This window comes from Sceloporus undulatus, chromosome 2 (genome assembly GCF_019175285.1).
Source record: "Sceloporus undulatus isolate JIND9_A2432 ecotype Alabama chromosome 2, SceUnd_v1.1, whole genome shotgun sequence".
NCBI classification, from domain to species: domain Eukaryota; kingdom Metazoa; phylum Chordata; class Lepidosauria; order Squamata; family Phrynosomatidae; genus Sceloporus; species Sceloporus undulatus.
The window spans coordinates 60,501,142-60,526,884 of NC_056523.1; the positions used below are offsets into that span (position 1 = coordinate 60,501,142).

At 39.3% G+C, this 25,743-nt stretch overlaps 1 protein-coding gene across 1 annotated transcript; it reads right to left on the bottom strand.

The window, feature by feature from the left end:
• Nucleotides 1-806: 806 nt before the first annotated feature.
• On the bottom strand, nt 807-24,891 carry IL17RB (interleukin 17 receptor B). Its single transcript, XM_042447467.1, has 11 exons — nt 24,805-24,891; nt 16,818-16,842; nt 13,657-13,782; nt 11,953-12,068; nt 9,597-9,723; nt 8,746-8,793; nt 7,493-7,656; nt 7,244-7,309; nt 5,971-6,055; nt 4,825-4,929; nt 807-2,884 (listed from the first exon to the last, which is right to left on the bottom strand). Exons 1-11 carry the CDS (start codon nt 24,889-24,891, stop codon nt 2,316-2,318), a joined length of 1,518 nt encoding a protein of 505 aa, XP_042303401.1. The 3' UTR covers nt 807-2,315.
• Between the last annotated feature and the right edge of the window lie 852 nt (nt 24,892-25,743).

Consider the following 25,743-nt stretch of genomic DNA (forward strand, 5'->3'; position numbering starts at 1 on the left):
GATAAAAATATGAAATATGAAACTTTTTTCTTTTGAAAAGCATTGTACTTCTATCATGTAGATTAGCAAAATCAGCTCTCAAAGCCCAGTTCGGAATTTGCTGGCTTCCCAGAAAAGGGCTCGGTGAGCACCAACAATGGAACAGTGGTCACTAGTGCTTCTAGCATCCTTTCTTGGTTTTATCCCCAATGAGTAATTGTATTAGCTGTTACAGAGGGCACATGGCTGTAAACACATAGTAGCAAGACAAAACCAGCTTTTTGTATAATCTTACTGAGACATTTGTCCTTCTCAGGCTGCATCCACACTGCAGAAATAATCCAGTTTGACACCACTTTAACTGCCATGGTTCCATGCCATGGAAGTCTGGGATTTGCAATTTGTTGTGGCACAAAACTACAGTTCCCAGAATTCCATAGCATTCCATATCATTCATCCATGACAGTTAAAGTGATGTCAAACTGTATTTCTGCTGTGTGGATGCAGCCTCCTACATCTATTTTGCTGGTTTGAAATACTTTGATACAAATTATCTATTAGAATGGCTTAACCTGCTGCTAAAGCAGTAACTGCAGTAATTAATAAATATAAATACTATGTGTTTAATTGCTCTTCTAGAAACAGCAAAAGCCATAAGAAGTTCTGTTATTGTGATAGCGACAGGTCATTAATAATTACAGTATGTGCCCTACTGTTTTGTTTTATTTTTTTATAGTGGAATTACTGTTTTAAAATCTTCCAGCAGCAGGATAAAAGTGGAAACACAGTGGAAACACTAAAGCAGTTCTTAAAAATCAGTGTTTGTATTTATTTATTTTTATTTACCTTATTGCCTTCACTGCAAACACAGCATGCAGGGTGGCTTATAACATTTTTTAAAACAAAATATTCAAATATAAGACAGAGAATGATAAAAACAATTTTTAAGAATCAAAAAGAGCGGTAAGTCTAAAAACAGATTACAGCTATTGAAAACTGATCTCCTAGCAGAACCATTGTAAAAGCTTAGTTTTAGAGGTGATCAAATAGTCCAAATGTATAGATTCTCTAATTTAGGTGCAGGTAGAAGATTCTTGTGTATTCCCTACTGCAACAACTATTCTTCTCAGATATCATTAGAAGAGAAGGGTGTTCCCATCAGCATGAAAGGAACGGTCCATTTGATACCTTATAGCCAAGCAATTACTGTAGTACTTTAAGGGCCTGTCTACACTGACTGAAAGATCCAGGACTTTTTGTTTATGTTGTTTCAAATGGTACCTCCATATATGTATAATGAGATATCTTGAGTTTTCTGTTTCAAAGTGGCATTTTTTCCTAGGATTTCAGATTCACACAAACCAAACCAAAAATACAGTGGGATACGTCAACTGTCATATGGCTCCCTCCCCCCCCCCCCAAAAAAAAAACTCAGAAAGAAAAAGAACAAAAACTAGGACTTTCTGGTCTTTAAAATCAGTGCAGATACCCCCTAAAGGCTAATAATAGGCCAAAATCTGGTTGCTACTCCTAACTTAAAACTAATTGAATCAGTTGCTGAATGGTAAGTCAACATTTCTTCCCTTTACCCAAAGGTGTTTCCATGATACTACAGGTGTCAGAACAGGAGGACATGTTGTCTCTGCATGCAGTACAGAACCTTCATCTAAGTATCCATCTATCAACCTTTATTAGGCATCTCAATAGACAACAAACAATACAATACAAAATTAAACTAAAATAGTTACATAAATACTTTAAAAATTTAAAAATTTTATCGTCCTTAAAATCATCTAACACTAAACTCTAACCATTATTTAATTTGTGCCAGATTTTTGTTGCCTCCATTAGAAAATTGGCCATCAATCGTGTAATCTGTACATTACAATCCTCCAATAAATGTACTAGAGTTATATCCGTTAAACAGTAGTTCAATTCTAATAGTTTCTTTAGTAATTTCGCTCTCGGTTTTTGATACAGCGGGCAAAGAAATATAATATGTTGGAGAGTATCTGGAGATAGTTCACATAAACATATTCGATTTGCCATGGGCATTTGCAGTAAGTCATCATTAAGCATGAGGTATGTGAAAGTAACCATGGCTCAAAGCTAATTCATAGCAGAATGTGGATGTGAGGTTTCATTGTTTTTATTGTCTAATGTCTTGGTGCTATATTCATTCATTCATCCAAATGCACTACAGCACCCAGCATTCTTCACTATAACTACACTGATTAAAACTGATGAGATGCAGTGCAGCAACATCTGAAGGGCTGCATGATTCTTCTTGCCCTGGCCATAATTCTATATTTGTAATTTGTTTTAGGTGTTTCATTTTAAATCTCCAGCTGCACTTTGTCTTTAAACCTCCAGCAGCATTTTGTCTTTATTCTTTCACTCGGTGAAAGGTAGAGGTCTCTACAAAAGGAGTCCATATCCTTCATTAGAAAATACTTTGGACAGCTGTTCAAAAGATTTGAGATACTCTTAGCTGGATATGTTTCATTGAAAGAAACGACCATATATTTGAGAAAAGAAGATTGATTTTTCAAGTCACTGCAGAAGAGGTTCAGTGCAAGAGTGAACATACATTCAGAGTTCTTGTTGCATTCAATCGTTCTTTGACAAACTGAATCACAATCCATGCTTGTATGGCTTGAGCTGAGAAAAATTATTTTATCAGCAATTTCTTTCTGAGCAGCAAGCCACTGGACTGGTCCTGTTTCAGCAATTTTCCTTTTTTGCCATACATCTATTATGACATCACAGTGGCAACATTCACGTAGAAATTCAGCAAAAACAAGGACTTTATGTTGGAAACACGCATCCTGGGAATATACAACAAGGACTGTAACAGGTGTTTGTTTCACCATAGGATAGAAGAGAGCCCAGTTGTATGCTGTACCTGTTAAAAAATTAAAAGCACACACTTAAATCCCGGGGCAAGCAAATTTAAGTAGTTTTTTAAAAAAGGAATTTGTTATACATTTTTTTTATATTTAGATAGATTAGATTAATTAACAGGTCGAGAAAATATAGAAAACAGTATTGTATAGGAATGAAAAATGTAGCACACAGTGTGATTCAGTTAACCCCCCTCACTGACAGAAGGACAAGTCCATGTCCCGTCTGTAGCCACCCGCACCCATTTAAAATTGTTCTAAAGAGCCAGAGGGAAGAAAGGAAGGGAACGTTTGTTCCAAGAACACTGGATGTGATCCAAAGCATGTAACTATGATATTCCAAGGGATGCAAATGAGCAAGGCGAGAGACAAATATATCACAGTAGGGAAGGATACTACACTTATTAGTATCAAGCAAACTTATTTTGCAGAAAATGGGTGAATGCAAAGTCAGCAGTTAGTAAAGCTTGCTGCTTTGTGTCTTCCATACTTCAAATATTTGAGGAGGACTCAGATGACCCACCCGTGCACACACACGTGATGAAATAGCCAGAAGTGGCTGCACAGATTAGCTGCCTCACCCTTGCTGTGCATAGCAGAGACACCACCACTGTCCACACAATGAATTAGTGTATGAAGACCTTCCTATTAGTCTGCTGACAGAAGGACACAGATTTCCTCCATATGAGAGCATAACCTGGTCCCATGTCTCTTGCTGTTAAGAGGAACTCTGCATTGTAACATTAATAGAAACATGAAGTCCCACCATGTGTTAGCTGAATCTACAAATGAAATACGCAGTATGGTCACTGCACGTATCAACAGCACAGTCCCCTTCCCAAAACCTTTCAACATAAGGAAGGAGGCACTTGAACCTCCTGAATAAGGAATGGCCACATACAGCACCTCAAGGCCGCTTTTGTACCCCTCCACCAAAATAAAATGCATCCAAATGCCCTCTAGGAGATGGGGGATTATTGCCACCACCACCCCAGGGCCATTTTAGGCCCAACAGAGACCCTTTTTCTACGCATTTCACTACAAATTCTTCTCTTGGGTCTAAAATAGCCCAGGAGACTCCAAAACAGTGAGCATGCCCCCCCCCCACATTACTCCTAAGGGTGTTGAGAGGCATTTGGAAGCATAGTAATTTCTGTTGATCTCAAAAATTTAAACTCATTTCTTTCATAAAAACAAAGAAGTTTCTCTGTCTTTGAAACTCCCCTGTCACCTAGTGTGTTGCTGTCAGTGCATCACAATTCATTCTCTCTATATATGTGTGTGTTTGTGTGTGTGTGAGTATGATACTCAGAAGTAAGACCTTTTTTTTCCAATTGTCTTGGATGGAATTCTAGACTCACGTATTTAGCTTGTAGACCCATTGGGCTTCTGAATATACCGGCATGTGATTACAGGACAGCCCTCTTCGTGCTCGATTTGCTCATCTATGGCGGGATACACACCGCCATATAGTACGTATAGGATACGTACTAGGGTTAGGAAGGGGCGGTGCTTCCGCACCCCCCTAACCCTAGTACGTATCCTATACGTACAAGATGGCGGCGCACCTTCTACATGGGCGCCGCCATCTTTACGTACTGGATGCACAGCGTCCAGACGTGTCGCGGCGCCTATGACGTCGCGAGTCCGCGCCAGGCGCCTCGCGACGTCATAGAGGCGCCGCAAGAAGAAGTTCCGAAATGGAGCTTCTTTTTTGCTCCGCGCGGGAGTCGCGCGGTTTGGCTGCTGCGGCTCCCGCACGGAGCAAATGGCGGCGGCGGGGGAGCGCCGCAAAGCGGCGGTTTGTACCCCGCCTATGTATCTTAAAACTATTGAATCATCATATATATTGCAATATGTCTGAAGGAGCTCAATCAAAGAAAAATGAGAGATTTTAAAAGGGACTTACAGACTTTTTCTGTAGAATGAAAGAAACTCTTACCGTGCCTCCTCTTGAAATAAAATATAGCTGCAAGTGTGCATACTATCAGAAATAAAGCAGCAATTATGCAAAAATGTATGCCTGTCAAATCTCCTGCACTTTTTCCTAGAGGAGAAAAATTAGACTCATAAGCAAATGTTTGTAAAACAACTTCAAACAAGTAAGATTATACTCCTGAAAAGAGGGAGCTGAGTTGCCAGTTTTATGATGAGAGAAAGGGCTACAAATAAATGTCTAAAACAAGTAGGGTCTAAATGACTACAGACAGGATAGTACCAAGATACCATTTGGAAAATTACAGTTATGTGGCTACATCAGGCCTAAATTTTATTGATAATGACTGATATTGATTGTTGATAATCCCAGCTGGAGTAGATCCACTGAGTCAATGGAATATACAAAAATGTTGACTCAGTATTAGACAGTTGGTGCCATGCATAAAGTGGTAGCTGGACTTACCAACAGAATTCAAGATATAGGCTGCATCCGCACTGCAGAAATAATTCAGTTTGATGCCACTTTAACTGCCTTGGTTCAATGCTATGGAATTCTGGGAATTGTAATTTTCTGAGACACTTAGCCTTCTCTGTCACAGAGCTCTGGCACCACAACAAATTACAATTCCCAGAACCCCACAACACTGAACCATGGCAATTAAAGTGGTATCAAACTGGATTATTTCTGCACAAAGGAACATCTTAGTTTTTTTACCAGATTACATGATCACATTGCTCTGAACACATGAAACAAAAGAAAACCATCTTGAAGAATAGCTGTTGTAAAGTTTGTGTTGTAGCAACACTTATAATTAAATGAAACCTCCATAGTTAGAAGCAGTATACCTCTCAGTATCAGATGAGGGTGGCTACAGTAAGACTGATCTATTGCTTTGTGTTGCATATGGACTTCACAGAGCTCCTGGCTTTCTAGTGCTAGAGAAAGGATGTTGGATCAGACAGGCCTTGGGTCTAATTCCCTAGGATTACAGTACTCATTTATTTTATGTTCCTGAAGCCCCACCAAGAAGCTCAGAGCAGTACCTAACTAAAGAACTCAGTGAGGATTTAAACTGGGGTCTCTTCTTTATCCTAATCCAGCTCGCTAACTGTTGCCTACCATGCCATGCCAATCACTGAATCAACTGACCTTTCCCAGGTACTTCAGTACATAGTTCTTGATAATCTGAGTACCTCCGGCAATCATTGCGACATTTGGGGAAATAAGGAATTAACTGGAAGTAGAGAAAGAGCAGTTATGAGTAAAGGACTGTATAGTTAAAATGGTACATGAGATAAATGCAATATAGTTCAAAGCTGAAACAACATGCAATATCCAAAGGTTCTCTCTGACTTCAATTCTGTTTTTCTCCAATTTAGGAAAGGAGTCTTGAGGCCTACCCTGGTATTACCTTTAAAAATGTTGTTTTTTCGCACATACAAACATAATGCAAAAAGAAAGTGCAACCCTGTACAGATATATTTAGAAATCAGCCATGTGTGCTAAGGATTGTATTCCTATGTACACTCACATGCACGTAAGTGATATTTAACTCAAAGGGGCTCGCTTCTGAGTTTACTGTGCAGGCCTACTTGTCCCTTTTGGTGACATTATATGAGTAACCGATGTGAAAGACAAAGTAGTGCTACCTCTAGGGAAGGTTGAGGGTTTTTTTAACCATTTCCTTTTTAAGTTGTAATGCCTATTTAGCATGTAATAAAGCATGGCTGTGAACCAGAAACTGAACCAGAGTTCTTTGCCAAACCACTTTTATAAAATGCCCTTTCAGCAGGAAGGATTACAAAATTGCTTTTTAACTTCTCCAGCTATTCTTTGTTCAAAATATATGAAGCCAGAATTTCTGAAAGAAAAACAGAATTTCTCCCCTCCAAACAGCTCAGCCAGCTTCCCTCACTCCTCACTTATGGACATGAAAAGATACTATTTTCAGAGGGATTATCCTGTCGCAACAAGAACACCTTTTTATTTTTATATAGTATATATTTTTATTTTATTGTAACAAGAACATCTTAAGGACTAACAAAGGCTTATTTGACATAAGCATTCATGGATGAAGTGGGAAATACTCCACGAAAACATACAACAAATGTGTTAGTCTTCAAAATGTTTGTTGTTTTTATAACTGTATTTGAACCCCTTGGGGATAGGAGCAACTACATGTGATTTGGACTGGAGAGGGGGTTAAATATCGCTCTGCCTTTGTCCTATCATTCTAAATTTCCATCTTCCACAGAAGCAACTTTTTCTAAAACAAGAAATAAGTTTTTTAAAAGAACAACCCCACTTTAGATATAACCACTAACAAGGGGAAGCACACATTAAATATTCATTAGAAACAATTTGTAGAATTCTCATGATTTATTAATATTTTTTTTCCTTTTTAGTCAATGTTAAATCTTACCTCTCTGAAGATTTTCCTTCTTTGACCATTCACCGGTATTCTTTTAGAAATTCTAGTATTATTCCCCTGTTCCATGGAAAAATACCAGAAAAATGTATTATATAAAAAATTAGTAGGGCTAAAAAAAAAAACCTAGCATATACATGTACAATGAATTTGTGTTTTATTTAGATGACCCTTTAAAAACTAGTATTATATGCTGATTTAAAATTCACTGCCCAACACCTGTTTCTTATGAAGAAGAAATACCTCAGATGTAAACACACTATAATCAGTTGGATCTGCTGGATCATCACATTCATCAGATTCACAAAGATGGATTTTATATTCAGGACAAAAGGGACTAGGTGTAAAATCCACTTCCACTTCTGACTCTGTGTAGCATACAGTTATATTTGGGTCCCATAAACTTCCTGAGAAATATAAAGAAATCCCAGGTTGAAATCACCAGTTGACCGGCCAAAACAACATGTACAATGAGTTTATTCATTCTTAAAAGTCAAAACGTAATGGCTGCTATGGTTTTGGTACTTTTTCGGTACAAATGTATACAAAAATCATAGGGCCCAAATAGGCCAAAATAAAGCTGCTTCAGGTCACTTTGGAGGTATGCTGTTTAAATGACACACTCATCTTAAGAGGCCAGAAGTTGCACCAAAGCTGCGCTCCAGTCCTTAGGACTGGAGCGTGGCTTTGGCATGGCTTCCAGCCCCTTAAGACACATGCATCATTTAAACAGCATACCTCCAAAGTGACCTGAAGCAGCTTTATTTTGGCCTGTCTGTTTGGGCCCTTAGATATTTATACAATACACAGGGACCACCTGCACTCAGTTTATTCTATCAGCCTTGTAATTATTTTACTTTAGACACTGGGTACGAATTGTGTGGCCCTTCAGATGTTGTAAAGCCAAGAGCATATCTAAATGAGTAAAGTGAAGGTCCTGTAAAACAGTGCTTCATTTCAAGCTGGGCTGTTGCAGAGTCATTTTTTTTTCTTTGTAAGAAAAAATAATGATTCTGTCTGGAAAGGAGTTGTGGAGCTTGTGAGAGACAGGATAATGAAGACCTGCAGTTGTTCCGTCATTTCACTGATGTTTCATCAGATTTTTCTTCTTTGTAAACAAATTCAAGGTTTCTTCATGAACTTTTGAAAAAACATACACTTCAGGGAGCCCATACTCAAGACTGTATGTGCTTTCTTGATAAAAGAATGTAAAGACTGATGAAGCAGCAGTGAAATGGTGGAACAACCTGTACCTGCTCTGTGCAGGTGCAGAATTTAATAGTGGGACTGTGAAAGACATAAACTGAAGAAGCAGGCACTGGCCATAGTCCAAAGAACTGCCTTTTCTCATCTGACCCAAAGTGGTTAGTGCTATTAGATCATCTGCCACTAGATTTCTGGGCCACTTTGTTTAATTTAGTGTTACTTTTAAAGTTACATCATTTAATGTTACATCGTGAAGGACATAAAATTAGTGAAAAATAACATACACTTACCTTTTTCTATGCAAAGGTTACAATATTTAAAGATGTCATCTCGACAACCTACAATGAAATAAGACTTTTAACAGACAGACAGAAGTAGATAGATATTGTGCAAACTTTTTACATTAAGTTATTCCACTAGGAGTCTGAACGAATAAGTTCATATTACAAAAAAGGCATTTAAACTAGTTATGAACTGATCAACTGCCTTGGTGCCAATGGAGGGTGTTTTATCTTCTGCTACCATAATGGAAATTAGATGAGGGAAGTGGCTGAGTAAGGGTTTCAGTCCTTCCCTTCACATAGTATTCTCAGTATAGCAAAATATTTTAGACATAAGTTAAAAAGAAAAAGAAAAGGAGGCTCAGTTGGATGCTACACTTCATTTAGTTTACCCCCAGCCTCTCAAACTAGAAACAAATGTACTTCATGACCATACAGTATTCACTTTTTGTTACTAGTAGTTAGTATCAAATATTTTTTAAAATATTACACAAATGGTCTTTTTGCACATTACACAGCTGTATACTTGAGTCTGCCGCCATTTATACACACAACATGATGCATTTACCAGTCTCTGGTTCCTAGCATGTATAATATATATATTTATGCATCAATGCTTTATTTATAATCATAAATTGGATAGGTTCTGGAGAAGTTTCTTCAACTGAGGAAAAATTTGCCAGATCCAAACCAATTTTTGTGCTATAAGTATGTAGCATATCTATTAATGATGATGTCAAATTTGTTTTCCTTTTCTGTTTGAATTCTACTGCCAATTCAACTGTTATAGGAAAATATCCAAATTCACACAAGTTGTTTTCAGGTTAATTTATTTCAGTCAACAGTATTTGTTCAGTTACCTGGAGAACTTAAGTATAATGTGGTTTCTGGATGATCTTCAAGTATATTTGCTGGTGGCAAATTAAAAACTTCAATCATGTATTCTTTATTTTCTTCTACAGGAAATCCAACAAAGTGAAACTGCCACTGAAATGAAATAAGCATTGAACGTCATACTGTCCTTTCAGAGTTTACCAAACTCTGATGTATTTTTACATCCATCTAAAATTAAGATGCCAGAATGCAAGTAAAACCAAAATTTTGCACAAAACAGTATTTCTCATTTTTTCCACTTCCCACTACTGGCTGTTTTGGACAAAATAAGGACTTGAAATGGACATGATGCCAGGTACCCTCCTGTGAGAAAATCTGGTGGTAGGATTATTGGCATAGAGTCTATAAAGTTGACTGGTTTGTACCAAACCTAAAGCAGAAAGACAAATATGGTGTTACCTCACAGCATATAGTTTTCTATGTCAGTGTATAATAATAAGATTTATTTATATGCCGCCCAATCACTGGGAATCCAGACGGCTTACAACAGAGGGGATAATACAAGGTAATAACAATAAACATGAATTAAAAAACAAATGTAACATGGCAATGCATTAAACAATAACAATAAAATAAAATAGCAATGAACAATAACAGTAAATAACAAAAAAATACATAGCAATTATAGCAACAAAAATACATAGTAACTATAGCAACAATAAAGTTAACAAAGCAAAATACATAACAATTAATTGAGCAAAACAAGTAAAAAGAAGATAATCCCCATTCTCAACCCCTAATCCCAATCCTAAAAAACAATATAAACTATACGGAGAGAGAGAGAGAGAGAGAGGGAAAAAAAGGGTGGGGAACAAGACTCCTCCTTAAGTCCAGGAGCTGAGGCATTGATGGAGCCCAGGTAGGAGGAGGGCAAGCAATGTATGATTTAGGCTAAGCCAAAGCTTAGTTTTGGGAACATGTCCCAGTTACTTACTTGTTTATAAATATACTGGCAATATATAGGGACAGACCTCTTGACAGTGTCTTGCAACAAAACAAAGTTTTGAGTGCAGCATGAATCTAGGCCTTTTCATCAAGGATTTAAAATGTGAAACAACTTCCTACTAACAAGTAGGAGAAGAGTAGCTGGGGTCTCTCACTGAACTAAACAGAAAAACTATTGCAGAGGCAATCAGATGCTTTTCAGATCTACTTCAAATTTTACTAAAAATCCTAAAATCCATCAGCTAAAATCAGAAGCAAATTCATAGAACCAAAGAATGAGGTATCCCTCAATATATCTGGACCCTAGGAATTTATTCCCAGTATCAAAACAAAACTGAGCCAACAGTCATTACATACCCAAGTCTCCTTCTGGTTTCCTTAAGCCCTTTTCTTTTACAACCTAATTAAGGCTGGAGAAAGTTAGATTGTTCTTAAATAACTGGGAGCCAGAAACCATTGCTGGCCTGATACAAATGCATTTGCCCACCTCTCAAGATGGGGTGCTTAAATTAGAGAAGCCCATTTCTTATTTACATCACAGAACTTTCAATTTGCTATTCAGAACATCTTATTGTATGAAGATATGCTCCATATACATAAATGTCTTCCAGAAAACCAGAATGTGGTTTGCCACCTGACATTATAGTAATCTGGGCCACTGGATCACAGAGAACACCCAGCCCATGAGCAGGAATATCCCAAAGCCTATTTGAATTGAATCCATCCATTTCCAAGGACAAACCAAACCACTCTAACTGGATCCTCCAACATGTGGTGGGAACAAGCTGCTGCAAACCTCTCATCAGGAAGTGAGTGAATTATGACAATGGAACAAAAAATAAAAAGCATCGGCATTACCTTGTACTTTGATACATATACTCCGTACAGAATGTGATCTGTTACTGCCATTGGGCTTGTTACATGTTCTCTCCCATGTCTGTTATGGCAGCCACTTTCTAGGCCTTGAGTCACCTTGTATAAGGTACCCTCAGCCTTGGCGTTACAACAGTAAACTTTAAAATATGGGCTACAATAAAGGTGACCCCATAAGTTGATACATTTTTGTTGAATATTGTGATGCACCATGAAGCTATCATGCATATATCTACTCTTTCAGCATATCATCCTGAATGATATAGGTTGATTTTGCTTAATATGGGAGTATCCTGTTCCAACACAGGGAGCTATACTATCTTACTATCTTTTAGTCTTTCAGTCCTGCAACTTTGCAAACATTTTCAGTGTTTGCTTCCCTATTTCATGATCATTCCAATTGGATATTCTTACTCAGCTGGGCATTTACTATTTCACTAATACTCAGAATTAGAGAATTTATATTTCTCCCAGTATCCAACAGCAGCACAAAAATATTCTTACTTTCTGATGATCAGACCTGGTTTGGCTTTGAAACTTTTCAGTGTAATCACATCTAATACAGGATGGTTTTCCAGATGACACACATATCTTGGTGGCATTCAGGTACTTGATGCTGGCTGGAAATGAGGAAGAAAGAAAAGAAGTATAACATTGTTATAACCAAGATTGTTTCCAATTTTGCTGCCGAAAGATGTTCCAAACAAAATAGTTTGTACATATTGCCAACTTCAACAGTACCAGTTTCATGCTCAAAACTGTTTCTTGCCATGGATGTCTCTGTACTACTATTGGTGGTAAATACACATCTGTTCTATGCAGGTTGTTTTCCCACATGTAAATCAATAATATTTTGCATATACAACTGAAACAGGAACCAAAATGGTAGACAGAAAGTGAGACAAAAAACCACCACAATTTGCTTTTAAGATTCCCACTAAGATAGGAAAACAAATAATTTAAGAGAGTATTAATTTGCAATGTACTTCTCATTTCTGTAACTTGAATTTATAATTTCAATTCCTAATGTACACACTTACATTTTAAACAACTTTTTATTCACATACATTCTGTAGTAAAAATGACAGAAGAGTGTATACGATTACACCACTAATGATCTTATCTGGGATAAGGGATATGGCCAAAACGATAAATATGCTAGATCTAGAGGCAGCTGAATCAGTTATTAAAGGACCTACAGACCTTGGCAATACTTTGCCTACAGTAAGAAAGTTGTTTTCATATTGCTGTATGCCATCCCATCATGGTGAATTATGATTATAATATACATTACAATAGAAAATCTTACATTTTTTCAATATACATCAGGACTCTCAAACCTAATAGTGCATATCCTTGCTAAATCATTTGTCAAACAGACATTTTTATTAAAGCTCTAAAGTCATAATACAGAAAAGGCTACAAGAAATATTAAGCTTTGCTAATGGCTATGAATGGTGGCCTTAAAAATTAATTCACTTGTAGGGGGTACCATTTGAGAAGTTGTGGCAAGGGAGAGTGTCTGAGACGTTCTGTGTGTGTACATGTCTTAAAGTCACCTATCAACTTATGGTGACCATGTGAATTTCACAGGGTTTTCTTAGGCAAGAAATATTCAGAGATGCCTTTACCAGTTCCTTCCTTTGAAATATAACCCACAGAACCTGGTATTCCCTGGCTGTCTCCCATCTAAGTACTAACCAGAGCTGACCCTGCTTGACTTCCAAAATCCTGCATGACAGGGGGTTGGACTGCATCGCCCTTGTGGTCTTTTCTATCAAACAGATCTGGTTCCTTTAATATATTTATGAAATAGCAGGTTGCAGCTGGAACTGACAGAGAAATTAAAGAGTTTCTACCTGGGGATGCAGCTTTAGAAGAGGCCCAAGCTGAGCTCTGGGATCTTTTTCCGATAGAGAGAGCATATATTTGCTTCCACTTATGATTCACTCATGCATTTGTGTGTATATATATATAGGCAGCATTATAGTATCCTTCTGATATATGCTGTATGTGTATATATGTCCCTTCAAGTAACGTGTCAACTTATGGCAACCCCATGGTTTTCATAAGTTCTTTTAGGCAAGGTATTCGGTTACTAAAGAAAAGTCAGAGCAGAGAAGTCACAACAGAGCCGAGCATCTATTATGTCCCAAATTGAAGTGCAGGAGTTTCACAACCACTCCATTGTCCTACCATGAGACCTACCATCTGCCTTAAGAATCCAGGTGATATTAAACTGGCATGTCCCATTTGTTTCAACGATTTTGGCACTGAGATTAGAAAGATCTGACGGTGTGAATCTGTGCTTCATCATCAACTCAGGAGAAGGCCCTTGAAAAATAGAAAATCATGAGTTTGTGCTTCTTCAAGGATAATCTAGTTGAAATAGTGTTTGACACTGGTTTAAAAATAGGAACTTTTAAAATAAGAATTGCGTATCCAAACAGTGGCTCTGGGTCTTGATGTGTGGCCATGATCTTTAAAGCAATAAGTATCAATTAGCATCCAAGTTTTATAGGTGTGGCCGAGGTCCAGAAAAAGCTTGACATGGGCGTGTTACAGACCGCCCAAAAGCGAGCGGTCTGCCGCCACTGCCGTCATTAGCTGTGCCGACCAGACCGCGAGGCTTCCCGGCGCACCTAAAAAGAAGTGCCGAAATGGTGCCGTGAGGCGCGCACTCGCTGCATCACTTCTGCCACGGCATGTCCGGACATGTGCGTCCCAGACGTAAAGATGGCGGTGCCCATGAGGACGGGCGCTGCCATTTACTACGTGCTACGCGTGTACTAGGGACGGGGCCAGTTAGGAAGGTAAGACCCTTCCTAACCCTAGCACGCCCCTTTCTAACCCTAGTACGCGCAGAGCGCATAGTAAATGGCGGTCTGTAACATGAACAACTGCAACATTTTAGTATGTAATTCTGGTCACATTTGTTGAACAGGATGAAATGCAGGTTTGTAAGGAGAAAAGCAATTTGTGTTCAGAAGGAGTGGTAGGGCTGTGGCTGGTGTCCCTGTGTGTATTGCTTTTTCTTAGAAAGAAAACATGACTTTGTAATTTTTTTAAAAAAATACTCCTTTTGAATACCAAGATGGTACATATATAGATGAGACCAACCTGGCATATATAGGCGAAAGCTGAGTGGGTGCCATGGAATATGCTATTCAGATGTTCAGTTCATCTTAAGACTGGAAGGCTAGACATGGAAAGGAGCAGTTACTGTGGTCCATAGACATGTAAATACTGTCTATTTCCAAGCTTCCTCTTCCTTTGAGTGCTAATGGAGGGTATTTGCATCTTATGTTAGGTCAATAGGACAGTGCTGGTATATCATCTACTCAGCAGTCCAGCAGTCTCCCTATCTGAACAAAGGATGTAAAATCTTGAATGCTATTGTGGTCCTCCAGATTAGTACATAGTTTCAGTTAATATCAACATTTACACCAAATATACTTTCTCAGGAGTAGCTTCGGACTCTTTGGACACCATGTCATATTTAGAGTAAAAGCAGAGTGTATGAAAGCTTGAGCAAAGGTTGACGTTTCCTTCACTGCTGCTGAATAGATTCTAAAACAACACATACCAACGTTTGATTGCATTTATTATGCAATCAAATAATAACGACAGCAACAATAGCATAATAAATGTAATCAAACATTGGTAAGTGTGATGTTAGAATCTGCTCAGCAGCTGTGAAGAAAACAACACCTAATCTTACAACAAACAACTCTGGTTGCATCCTCTTCATTCTTCCAGGAGAACTTTACTGGGTAGTTCAGGCCTATAGCATACTGCCCAAAGGAGTCTGTAGAGACATCTGGTGCCCACTGTGAGGTTTGCAAGACATTTTGAAGATAAAACTGCATGCATCCAGAAAGACTTTTTATTCCTCTGTGTGAGCATGTGCCTTCAAGTTGTCAGCCGACTTAATGGTGATTACTAGCTTGTCTTAGAAAAATCTTTGGTATTTGTAGATACACATGAACTTTTTTAATTGCATTTTTGTGATGTGCCAGTGTGGTGTAGTCGTTTGAGTGGTGGACTTGGGCTCTTATCACACAAGGGGTTTTACAGCTCAGATCCGGAGTCACTCCTAGTCCAGCCATGCGAATTCATGTTATAACATGATGTATTATCACACCTGGTTGCTTTCTATAGGGGGTCGTTCCACAGTGGATCCACAGTGAATCCGCAGTGACTCCTCATTTTTGTGAATTTGGTAACAAGCGAATTCAGAAAAATTGTTTCCAAGCTCATTTCAATTTCAATCCAAATTGGTCTGGTGTGAGATGCAACTTTGCTTCCGTCCTAGTACACCCCCCCAGACATCCAAGGTCCCACATTTCCCATGATGTCGTGCTGCAATTTTGCCCCATTTGCTTCCGGTACTCCCCCCGCTTCCACTGCTGCCGAGGGGAAATGTGGTTGTTTCCGATGCTGCTGGGGAAAGGGCAGAGAGCTACTGGGAAATGAAGGTATTCATGTTTTAACATGGACAGGAGACATGCTGGCGAGGAGGGGGAAAGTGGCTGTTTCCGATGCCACTGGGGAAGGCTGCTTATGTGGCTGCGAAAGTGGACCATATCTCCCATAGAAAGGGTGCTTGTGTGCATGGAAAAAACGGACCATATCGCCCATAGAAAAGGATGCTTGTGTGCATGGAAAAACGGACCATATCTCCCATAGAAAAAGGTGCTTGTGTGCATGGAAAAACGGACTAGAAAGCTCAGAAAAAGAGTGTAGACAATGTTGTTGGAGCCTGTACACTTAGTTGTGTGTGGGGGGGGGGGGAAGACTTATACTCCAGTATTGGAAAGATAAACATTCATCCTTGATTGTTCTATGATAGGATTTACTACTGTACGTATCTTTTACAGAGATAAATGTAAAGAAATTTTGGAAATCCAGTCAATATATATCAGTGTAGTTTTCCTATGTATTTTCTTCTTCCCACTTTTCTCTTTTTTGCTCCTATTATTTTCATTGTAATAATAATTTAAAAACCTAATGAAAAACCACATTTGTAATAAACATAATTAAGATTTCTTTTGAGACGCTGAAGAAAGCACATCAAAACATATGTATATATGTTACTGCTTGCTTCCTATGGAGAAAGTCCAACTGTAATATTTTGTTTTTCAATCCTTAATTCATAATCATTCCCAATTTTATTTTATTTTTTTAAAAAATCCCCAAACAGATAGCTTTTTAGCCTTTGTGACCAATGAGCAAAACTAGCTGTAACTAGTTAATCTACTCATTAAATCATACTGTACATACCAAATGAAGACAATGGAAATAAACATAAAACCTGTACCATAGGTTGAGCTGCTAATGTTTGAAATGTCTGTTTTATATATACATACCATTTTCTGCATGACACACCACAAACTGTAATAAAAAAGAAAACCAGAATTTAAAATATAAGAAAAAATAGATTGTTATATTATAAAATTATAACTCTGGCAGTTGAGCAATATAAATGTTGCTTAGACGATATCTGGGTTCCCAGCAATGCCACCTACTTAACATTTGGCTGTATTAAAGATGAATGAATGAATTTATCATGGAACATGGCCAGCACCAAAATATAGCAAAAATACAAAACATATAACATCAGGTGTACTGCCGTAGCACAAATGTATATACATACTACTCCAACGGAGATGTATATCCTCTATATATCCAAGTAGGAGGGGAGAATGCCCACAGTCCTATCCTCCATAGCATCACAAAATTCACACGTTATTATAAGACATTAGCATAATCAAGTATTATAAGAGGTTGGCACAGTCAACAGTCAGATACCACATCCTCATTCCTCAAAACTTTTTCAAGATTTAGGGGGGGAAATTAAAACATTGGCATAGTTATACAGTTATCAACAAAGAACTTTTTCAATGCCATATCTGTAACATTTTATATAAAATGGTATAAAGATAAAATATGTAAAAACAATAAGATGATGGCTTGTTATGGCCAAATTCTAAAGCATTATTACTTCATCTGTATTAAAAAAAAATTACAGCAGATAATTGCAGCTGCAAAGAACTTGGCAACTTTTATAGTGACCAGTTCCTTGTGGTCTGAAAGAAGATAATGTATGTAAAATTGCTCTTTTCTGCCAGGTAGGTGTTGGAAAAGAGGGAATATATATATGGCAGCATGGTGTAGTGGTTTGAGCCTTGGACTAGGATTCTGGAGACCAAGGTTCAAATCCCCACTCAGCCATGAAAATCCACTGGGTGACCTTGGGCAAGTCACACTTTCTCAGCCTCAGAGGTGCAAGCTGGGAAAGACAAACCCCCTCTGAACAAATCTTGCCAAGAAACCCCCATGATAAATTAGTCTTAGGTTTTGCATAAGCCAGAAACAACTTGAAGACACAACAACAACATACAAAGTAAATACCAAGTGTCTCCAGAATCCCTTGAACATGTGCAAACAGCACAACCCAGACAAAGGGGTAGATCAGATAAGGTGGCCTCACTCGCTATGTCCAGCATGTTAAAAATAAAAGATCTAGACTTTTGGCCATCAAAATGGAAATCATAAGAAAAGTAGAGACTGATCTATTTTGAAAGAAGCTTTCAAGTGGCTTCCAAAAGGCTCAAAATATTTTTCTTTAGTTATGCAAGGCTTACTGGTACCAAATTTTCTGTTAAAAAATCCATGCCCAAAAAACACATCTACAGTGAGCCCGCACCATACACAGGCTTGTTACAGGTGGCTTCTAGCTGACGCGGAAGCCGCCGGGAGAGTGGGAGACTACATAAGTAGAAATAGAAAATAAAGAAGCTCTCTTCTTACAAAAAACAAGACGAGGCACAGACTGTTGCGCAGACCATGACCATAAATATCAAAAAGTAGAATAAAGTTGAAGAAAAACACAAAATCAGTCATCATGCAAAAATATGATCTGAAGAACATCCCAGCAGAATTTAAAGTTAAGAGTTGATTTGCACTATTAAACTTTAATTGAGCAGGAACCAGAAGAACTATGGACAGAAACAAAGGACATAGTAAAGGAGGAACACAGAAAGATGCTATCTGTGACCAAAAAGAAAAAGAATAAAAAGAGGTGACAGAATAAACACTTCAAGCAGTAAAGAAAAGATGAAAAGCAAAAGAAAAGGGAGACAGGAACAGAAACAGAACCATGAATGCAGCATTTCAAAGATCAGTGTGCATGGACTGGATGAGGAAAATTACTATAATAGTCAATGTAGAGAAATAGAAGCTGACAGCAACAACAAAACAGGAAGAACAAGAGACTTCTTCCACAAGATCTGTGAAATCAAAGAGAAATTTAAACCAGGTATGGGGATGCTCTACAAGGAGGAACATAATACACAACTAAGAAGAAATAAAAACATGATGGAAGCAATGCATAGAAGAGCTATAGGATGAATGACACATGGGAAGAAGAATCATATGAAGATGGACCCTAAATTTTGGAATGTGAAGCTGTATTCAAAGCATCTGGGAAAAATAAATCAGCAGGTACAGATGACATACCAATAGAACTGCTACAAACTACAGATACAGAATCGACTTTAGTTCTAACTAAAATCTACCAACAAATATGGAAAACAAAACGATGGCCCACAGACTGGAAACAATTAATATACACTCCCCAAAAAGGAAACACAAAAGAGTGCAGTAACTACAGAGCAAGCACATGCTCAAAATTTTGCAACAAAGAAACTACCATACACAGAGCAAGAAATTCCAAAGATGCAAGCTGGGAAAGGAAAAGAAGAACTAACATGGATCACATTACAGACATACATTGAATAATGGAGTACACCTGGGAAACCCAGAGGAAAATCAACATGTGCTTTATAGACTAGAGCAAAGCCTTTGACTGTACAGATCATGAAAACCTATGGCTTGCTCTTAAAGAAATACATTTCATTGTCCTGATGTACTCAAGGCAACAGGCTACAATTAGAACTGAATACAGAGAAAAAGAATTCTTCCCTTTTGGAAGGAGGCCAAGAAAGGCTGCGTTCTATCACCCTATTTGTTCAAGATGTATACAGAAAATATCATATACAGAACAGGTTTAGACTCAGAGGATGGAATAGTGAAGCTCTGAAGGAATACCAGCAATCTAAGATATGGAGATGACACCATACTACTTGCAGAAAACAACAAAGACTTGGAATAATTGCTAAAGAAAGTTAAAGAAGAAAGTACAAAGGCAGGTTTACTGGTTAACAGTAAGAAAACAAAAATAGTGACCATGGAGGATTTACATAAATTCAAACTAGACAACAAGGAAATTTGTTTTATTTGGAGTATTTATATCCTGCTCATTACCCACAAAGGTTCTCCAAGAGGCTTACAAATTATTAATTTGACAGTTCTCTGATCTCAGGCTTACAATCTAAATCGAAATACATATCCATTTCTCATACCTCAGATCAATCTTTGATCAGAATGGAGACTGCAGCCAAGAAATCAGAAGAAGACTAGGTCTGGGAAGGGCAGCTATAAAAGAACTAGGCAAGATCAAGTGCAAAGATATGAAACTGGACACCAACGTTAGAATCACCCAAGCCATAGTATTTCCAGTCACCATGTATGGATGTGAGAGCTGGACCGTAAAGAAAGTGAAAAAGAAGAAAATCAACTCATTTGAGATGTGGTGCTGGAGAAGAGTGCTGAGGATACCATGAATGGTCAAAAAGACAAACAAACAGGTCCTAGAACAGGTCAGGCTGGAACTCTCCCTGGAAACCAAGATGACTAAATTGAAGTACGGTCACACTTCAGCCCTATAATGAGAAGGCAGATTTCACTAGAAAAGGAATAATGCTAGGAAACATGGAGCACAGTAGAAAAAGAAGACAGCATACTAGCTAGACAGACACACTCAAAGAGACCACAGCCTTGAGCATACAGGACCAGAGCAGAGCAGCCGAGGATATTATTATTATTATTATTATTATTATTATTATTATTATTATTATTATTAACCTTTATTTATGAAGCGCTGTAAATTTACACAGCGCTGTACATACAATTTTTTAGTTAGACGGTTCCCTGCCCTCGGGCTTACAATCTAAAAATAGGAGCTCTTGGTTGTGTCTCATTCATGGGGTCACCATGAGTTGCAGTCAAGGGTAGTTAATGCACAATGCAATATTATACATATCATGTGGCCAAACATTTCAGTCCTATGTTTTACTACTTTTCAAGAATTAGTGAGGATCTGTGCACTGCCATCACCTTTGGGATTCTTCCTGAAGAACAATGACAACTTGCTGCCCTTCCAAACATCAGATTTGGAATATCATGAACATGCAGCAAATACTGTATATACTTGTCTATAGGTCAACCTCGTGTACAAATTGAGGGCAGGTTTTGGGCCCAAAATTATGGATTTTGATATGACTCTTGGATAAGTCAATGGTAAAACTTAGGGGCATGCAACAAAGGATCTAAATGATGAAGAAAACAATGCCAAAGAACCTACAAAATTCTGGCAGGCATAACAGTTTGGGCTTACCCTAAAGGTTCGATGGATGAGAGAGTGGGGGGGTCAGTGTTTCCAGGACACATTATGCTCTTGCCTTTCACCAGGGAATGGGTCCTTTTTTATAAGACTTAAAGTACAGTATTTACATTGACACATGGATAAGTTGACCCAGGTTTAGTCTGCATTCTGACCTGATAGTTGTTGGAACGGTCCAGAATGTTAGTGTTTTCAGGCAGCATTTTGTTCAAACAGGTCAGACTGCACAAAGAAGCCATTGAAATCCACAAGCATCTGGACAACTTCAACAGGAAAAAATAAACCCTTAAAGTTAGCAAAGTTTGGCTACCAGCCCTGAAAAACATTGAAATCAAGACCCAGGAAATGCAATTGAAAACCACCCAGGGTCAGGGGTTTTCACAGCAGACAATGGATCATTAATAAAACAGACATTACTCCTCTTTGCATATCCTTCCACCCTGAGGCCTTGCTATTCAACAACGGAACAATACACAGATTAACATGGAGGTCATCCCTTCCTACTCAGAGTCACACAGTGTATGTGTGTGTGTGTGTGTATACACACATACACACATATACACTCCACTCTCTTCCATGTCAGCATTCTCTGAAGATGCCAGCCACAGATGCTGGCAAAACATCACAAACTCTTAAAACTCTTATAGAATAATAATAATAATAATAATAATAATAATAATAATAATTTTTATTTATATGTCCCGCCTCTTCCAAGGATTGAAGCAGGATTACATCATTAAAATAATACAATACAATTAAGCAATCAATAAAATTGTTTTTTGTGGGGTTTTCGGGCTCTGTGGCCATGTTCTAGAAGAGTTTCTTCCTGATGTTTCGCATCTTCAGAGAATGTTGGCCTGGAAAGGAGTTGGGTATATATATTGTGTGACCTGGAAAGGCAGGAGTGATTTGCATATGTATTGTTCTGTTGCTAAGGGCAGGCCTCAGGGTGGGAGGGTCTACAAAAGAAGATTAGTGTCTGCTTGATTAGTGCTCATTGTCTGCTGGGAAACCCCTGACCCTGGGAGATTTCTCATTTGCATTTGTTGAGTCTTCATCTTGCTATTTTTCAGGACTGGTAGCCAAACTTTGTTTACTTTAAGGGTTTCCTCTTTCCTGTTAAAATTGTCTAGGCGTTTGTGGATTTCAATGGCTTCCCTGTACATCCCGACATGGTAGTGGTTGGCATGGTCCAGAATTTCAGTGTTTTCAAACAGTATTTTATGCCCAGGATGGTTTATAACGCATTCTGATACTGCTGATTTTTCTGACTGACCCAATCTGCAGTCTCTCATGTTCCTTGATTCTTGTTTGCACACTGCATTTGGTGATCCCTATCAATAAAGTACTAATCAGGGACGTAGCCAAGAGGGGGGGATCTTGGGGTCCGGACCCCTCCTTCCATTAGAAAAATGACTGGTGTGTGCTGCTGCGCCACCGCACCCAAGCCCCGTTATAATGGTGGCACTTAGTCTGGACCGCCCCTTCCTAAAATCCTGGCTACGTCCCTGTACTAATACTGAATTATACATCCCTATTAGTTCCTTAAAATCTCCAAACATCAGTTCATATACCATCATACTTAGAGTGGGGTCTTAATCATCGTCTCTATACCAAATCCAATGGGAAAGCCCACCGGAAGAGATCCGTCTTTAGTGCTTTCTTAAAGGCATCTAAGGTGGTGATAAGAACATGGCCACATAGCCCAAAAAACCCACAAAAAACAATAGACATTTACTTTATTGTTATATCTTGACTGCTAGGACGGACATTTGTGGGATTTTCTGTCTCTGACAAAGTAATCTAACTCTCTGTAAGCACTAAATACCATGAACTGGGTCAATAAACTCTGCCTGGGGCAACAAGCTCTCTTGAACAAAACAAATATATAGCCATGTTAGTCTGTAGAATCAATACGTAGAGAGATCTTGTAGCACCTTTGAGACTAACTGAAAGAAATAAATTGGTAGCATGAGCTTTTATAGTCTTCATTCTACTTCCTCAGATGCATTTGCAATTTCCAAATGCATTTGAGGAAGTAGAGTGAAGTCCACAAAAGCTCATGCTGCCAATTTCTTTCTTCCAGTTAGTCTCAAAGGTGCTACAAGATCTCACTAAAACAGAAATAGTTCAGCAAGTCATGAACAAAGGGGAAATGACTGGGTTTAGGACTTGAGTTGGGGAAGAGTTTAGGCAAGGGTCTAGCTAGCCCATGCCATTTTACTGCCTGAGGCCAACATAGAGTAGGTGGATGCCCCCTCTGGGTGTTGCTCAGTGGTGGCTGAAAACATTTTAAAGCTACCTCTTGCGCAGTTCCTAGGAATGCATTTTTGCTGCGGACATACCTTTCCTTTCCTTCCTGCAAAAGTGGGAAGGCAACATAATAGTGAGTGATGTGGGGGGGAATGCATTTCTTCATTCATTCGACTTATACCTCACCTTTTCTTCTTCTTATTATTATTATTATAATTAAACATTATTTCTAGAGTGCTGTAATTATACACAGCGCTGTAAAAAGTCGGTAAAATTAAGGAGTATATAAAAGCCTGCCCAAGATAGAATTACCATGCAGAAGAGAAAAGACAAATTAAAAACATCAAATATAAAAGCAGATCACATCACATCAAACATTATCAGACACCCACAAATGTGTCCTCAGTTGACTAACAACAACAACCAAAAAGTCAAATACATAAAATGAACACAAGCACCAATGTTTTGAACGTTTTAGAAACACATCAATAAAAAAAAAAAAAGAAAAACCCTACAAGCGTAAAATGATGTCTTCTCTCCAACCCTGAGGAGAAGAAAGCAGTTGGTTTGGGAGAGGCCAGTTACCCCCGCTCCCCAAAGCCCATAAAGAGGGGCAGCTTTCCAAGGGGCTTTGGGCAGACAGCTGCATGAAACCCTCTGGGCAGTCACACTCTCTCAGCCTCCTGAGGGCCATGCCACGCCAAACCCCCTCTGGACAAATTTTATTAAACAATTTAAAATTTGACAAAATACATTCAGATCTGAAGTTAAAGGCTTTCAAGCTGGCATCCATAGTTTTTTGTGGGTTTTGGGGGCTATGTGGCCATGTTCAAATCATCATACATCCGTATCATCATACAACAGGTAAGTTCCGTACATCAAATCATTATCATCTACTTCATCAACGAGAAAGTTCTAGGGTGAAAAAGAGTAATTCTTAAACTGGTTAACTTCATCATTCCTCTCTCTCTTACTTTCCATCTCTATTTGTAGCTATTTCTCCTCTTCTCCCCTTTCCCTTCCTTCTTCATTCTCCTACACCACATTCCTCCTTCACCTTCTCTGTCTTCCATCCCTTCCAGACTAGGTTCTTCTCCTTCTCCTTCTCCCATCCCCTTGCCCTTTCCAAACTCTCACTCAATACTCCAATGCTCCATCCACACACTTCTTCGACTTCCTTTTCCCTCTGAACAAACCCTGACAAGAAGAGGCAGCTCAGGACAGGGGCTTTGGGCCCAGAAAGAGGGGCAGCTTTCCAGCAGGCTTGGGAGGGAAGAGGCCAGCTGCACGAGCCCCTCTGGGAGGAGGAAGGGGGGTGAGCCTGGGCCAGTCACACTCTCTCAGCCTCAGAGGAGGGCCAGGGCAACCCCCCTCGGAAGAAACCTTGCCAAGAAAACCCAGGACAGCCATAAGTTGGAAACAACTCCAAAAAGGCAGACAGCCCCACCAGAGGGAAAGGGCAGAAGAGCCTTCTGCTGGCAAGCCCCTTGAGTCCCCCCTCCCTGAAGGGGCTCCAGAGGCCATCCCAGGCAGAGGAAGAGCCAAGCGGAGCCAGGGAGAGAGAGAGCTTTGCCTACCGGCCACGATGAAGCCTCGCCTTGGGCGCCACTCAGCCAGAGCAAGAACAGCAGCAGCAGCAGCAGCACAGGCGCCGCCAAGTCCATCCTTCCTCTGCTTCTGGCAGCCTCCTCGCCCTCTCCGCCCCATTTATGCCCCACTGCCCCCGCCCCCCGCCAGCCCCTTGGCATCTGCAGGGCACCCAGGCTCCGCTGGGACACCACTTCCACTGCCACCAGGGAACCCAAGCCCTCCCTGACTACCGGGGGACCTCCAAAGAAGGAGGCTCCGCTGCTCTCTCTGCCAGGGACTGGGCTCCAGGCTCCCCTTGGGAGACCTGCTGCCCCAAGTTCTTGGGCCCTTGAACTCCTCCTTGCCCCTAGGGAAACCACACCTGCTGCCCAGAGAGGGCCATTGGGGGAGACTGGCCCAGGCATAGAGAATAACAATGGGAATAAGAATTGGAGAAGGCTTGCCCATAGAGGGTCACTGGGAATACATGCCCATAGAGGATCATTGGGGAATCCTTATTATCCATAGAGAAGAATAGGATTTATGGATCCCTTTATTGGTGTTGTTGAATGTTTTAGCAACCCAGCCCCTATATTCTCTATGGGCATGTATGGCTTCCCTGATTTTGTGTTAGAATCACCTATGATTGACAATAAGTCCTCTTTTGATGTGTGGCCAATTTTCTCCTGGACTCCAGCATAAAATCTTCCAATTCCTTCTTTTTCTGCCTCTGCAGTTGGAGCATAAAGTTGGATTGTGGTTATCTTGATGGATTTTCCCTAAAATTCTATTGCTTTGATTTGGGTTATATCCTGTAACTGCTTTCGCTATATCTCTCCTCACTATTAATGCCACCCCATTTCTTCTTAGCTTTTCATTTCCTGGGTAAAACACTGTGCAGTTATCTGATTTTAAATATCTCACTCCTATTCTCTTTAGCTTGCTAA

What these genes read in the sequence shown, in the direction of transcription:
- IL17RB (XM_042447467.1), bottom strand. Translation starts at nt 24,891, where the DNA reads ATGGACTTGGCGGCGCCTGTGCTGCTGCTGCTGCTGCTGTTCTTGCTC. An exon ending in CTGGATTCTTAAGGCAGATG is followed by an intron (nt 12,069 to 13,656) that starts GTAGGTCTCATG and finishes CCTCATTTCCAG; the next exon opens with CCAGCATCAAGTACCTGAAT. An exon ending in GAAGGAAAATCTTCAGAGAG is followed by an intron (nt 6,056 to 7,243) that starts GTAAGATTTAAC and finishes CTCTACTTCCAG; the next exon opens with TTAATTCCTTATTTCCCCAA.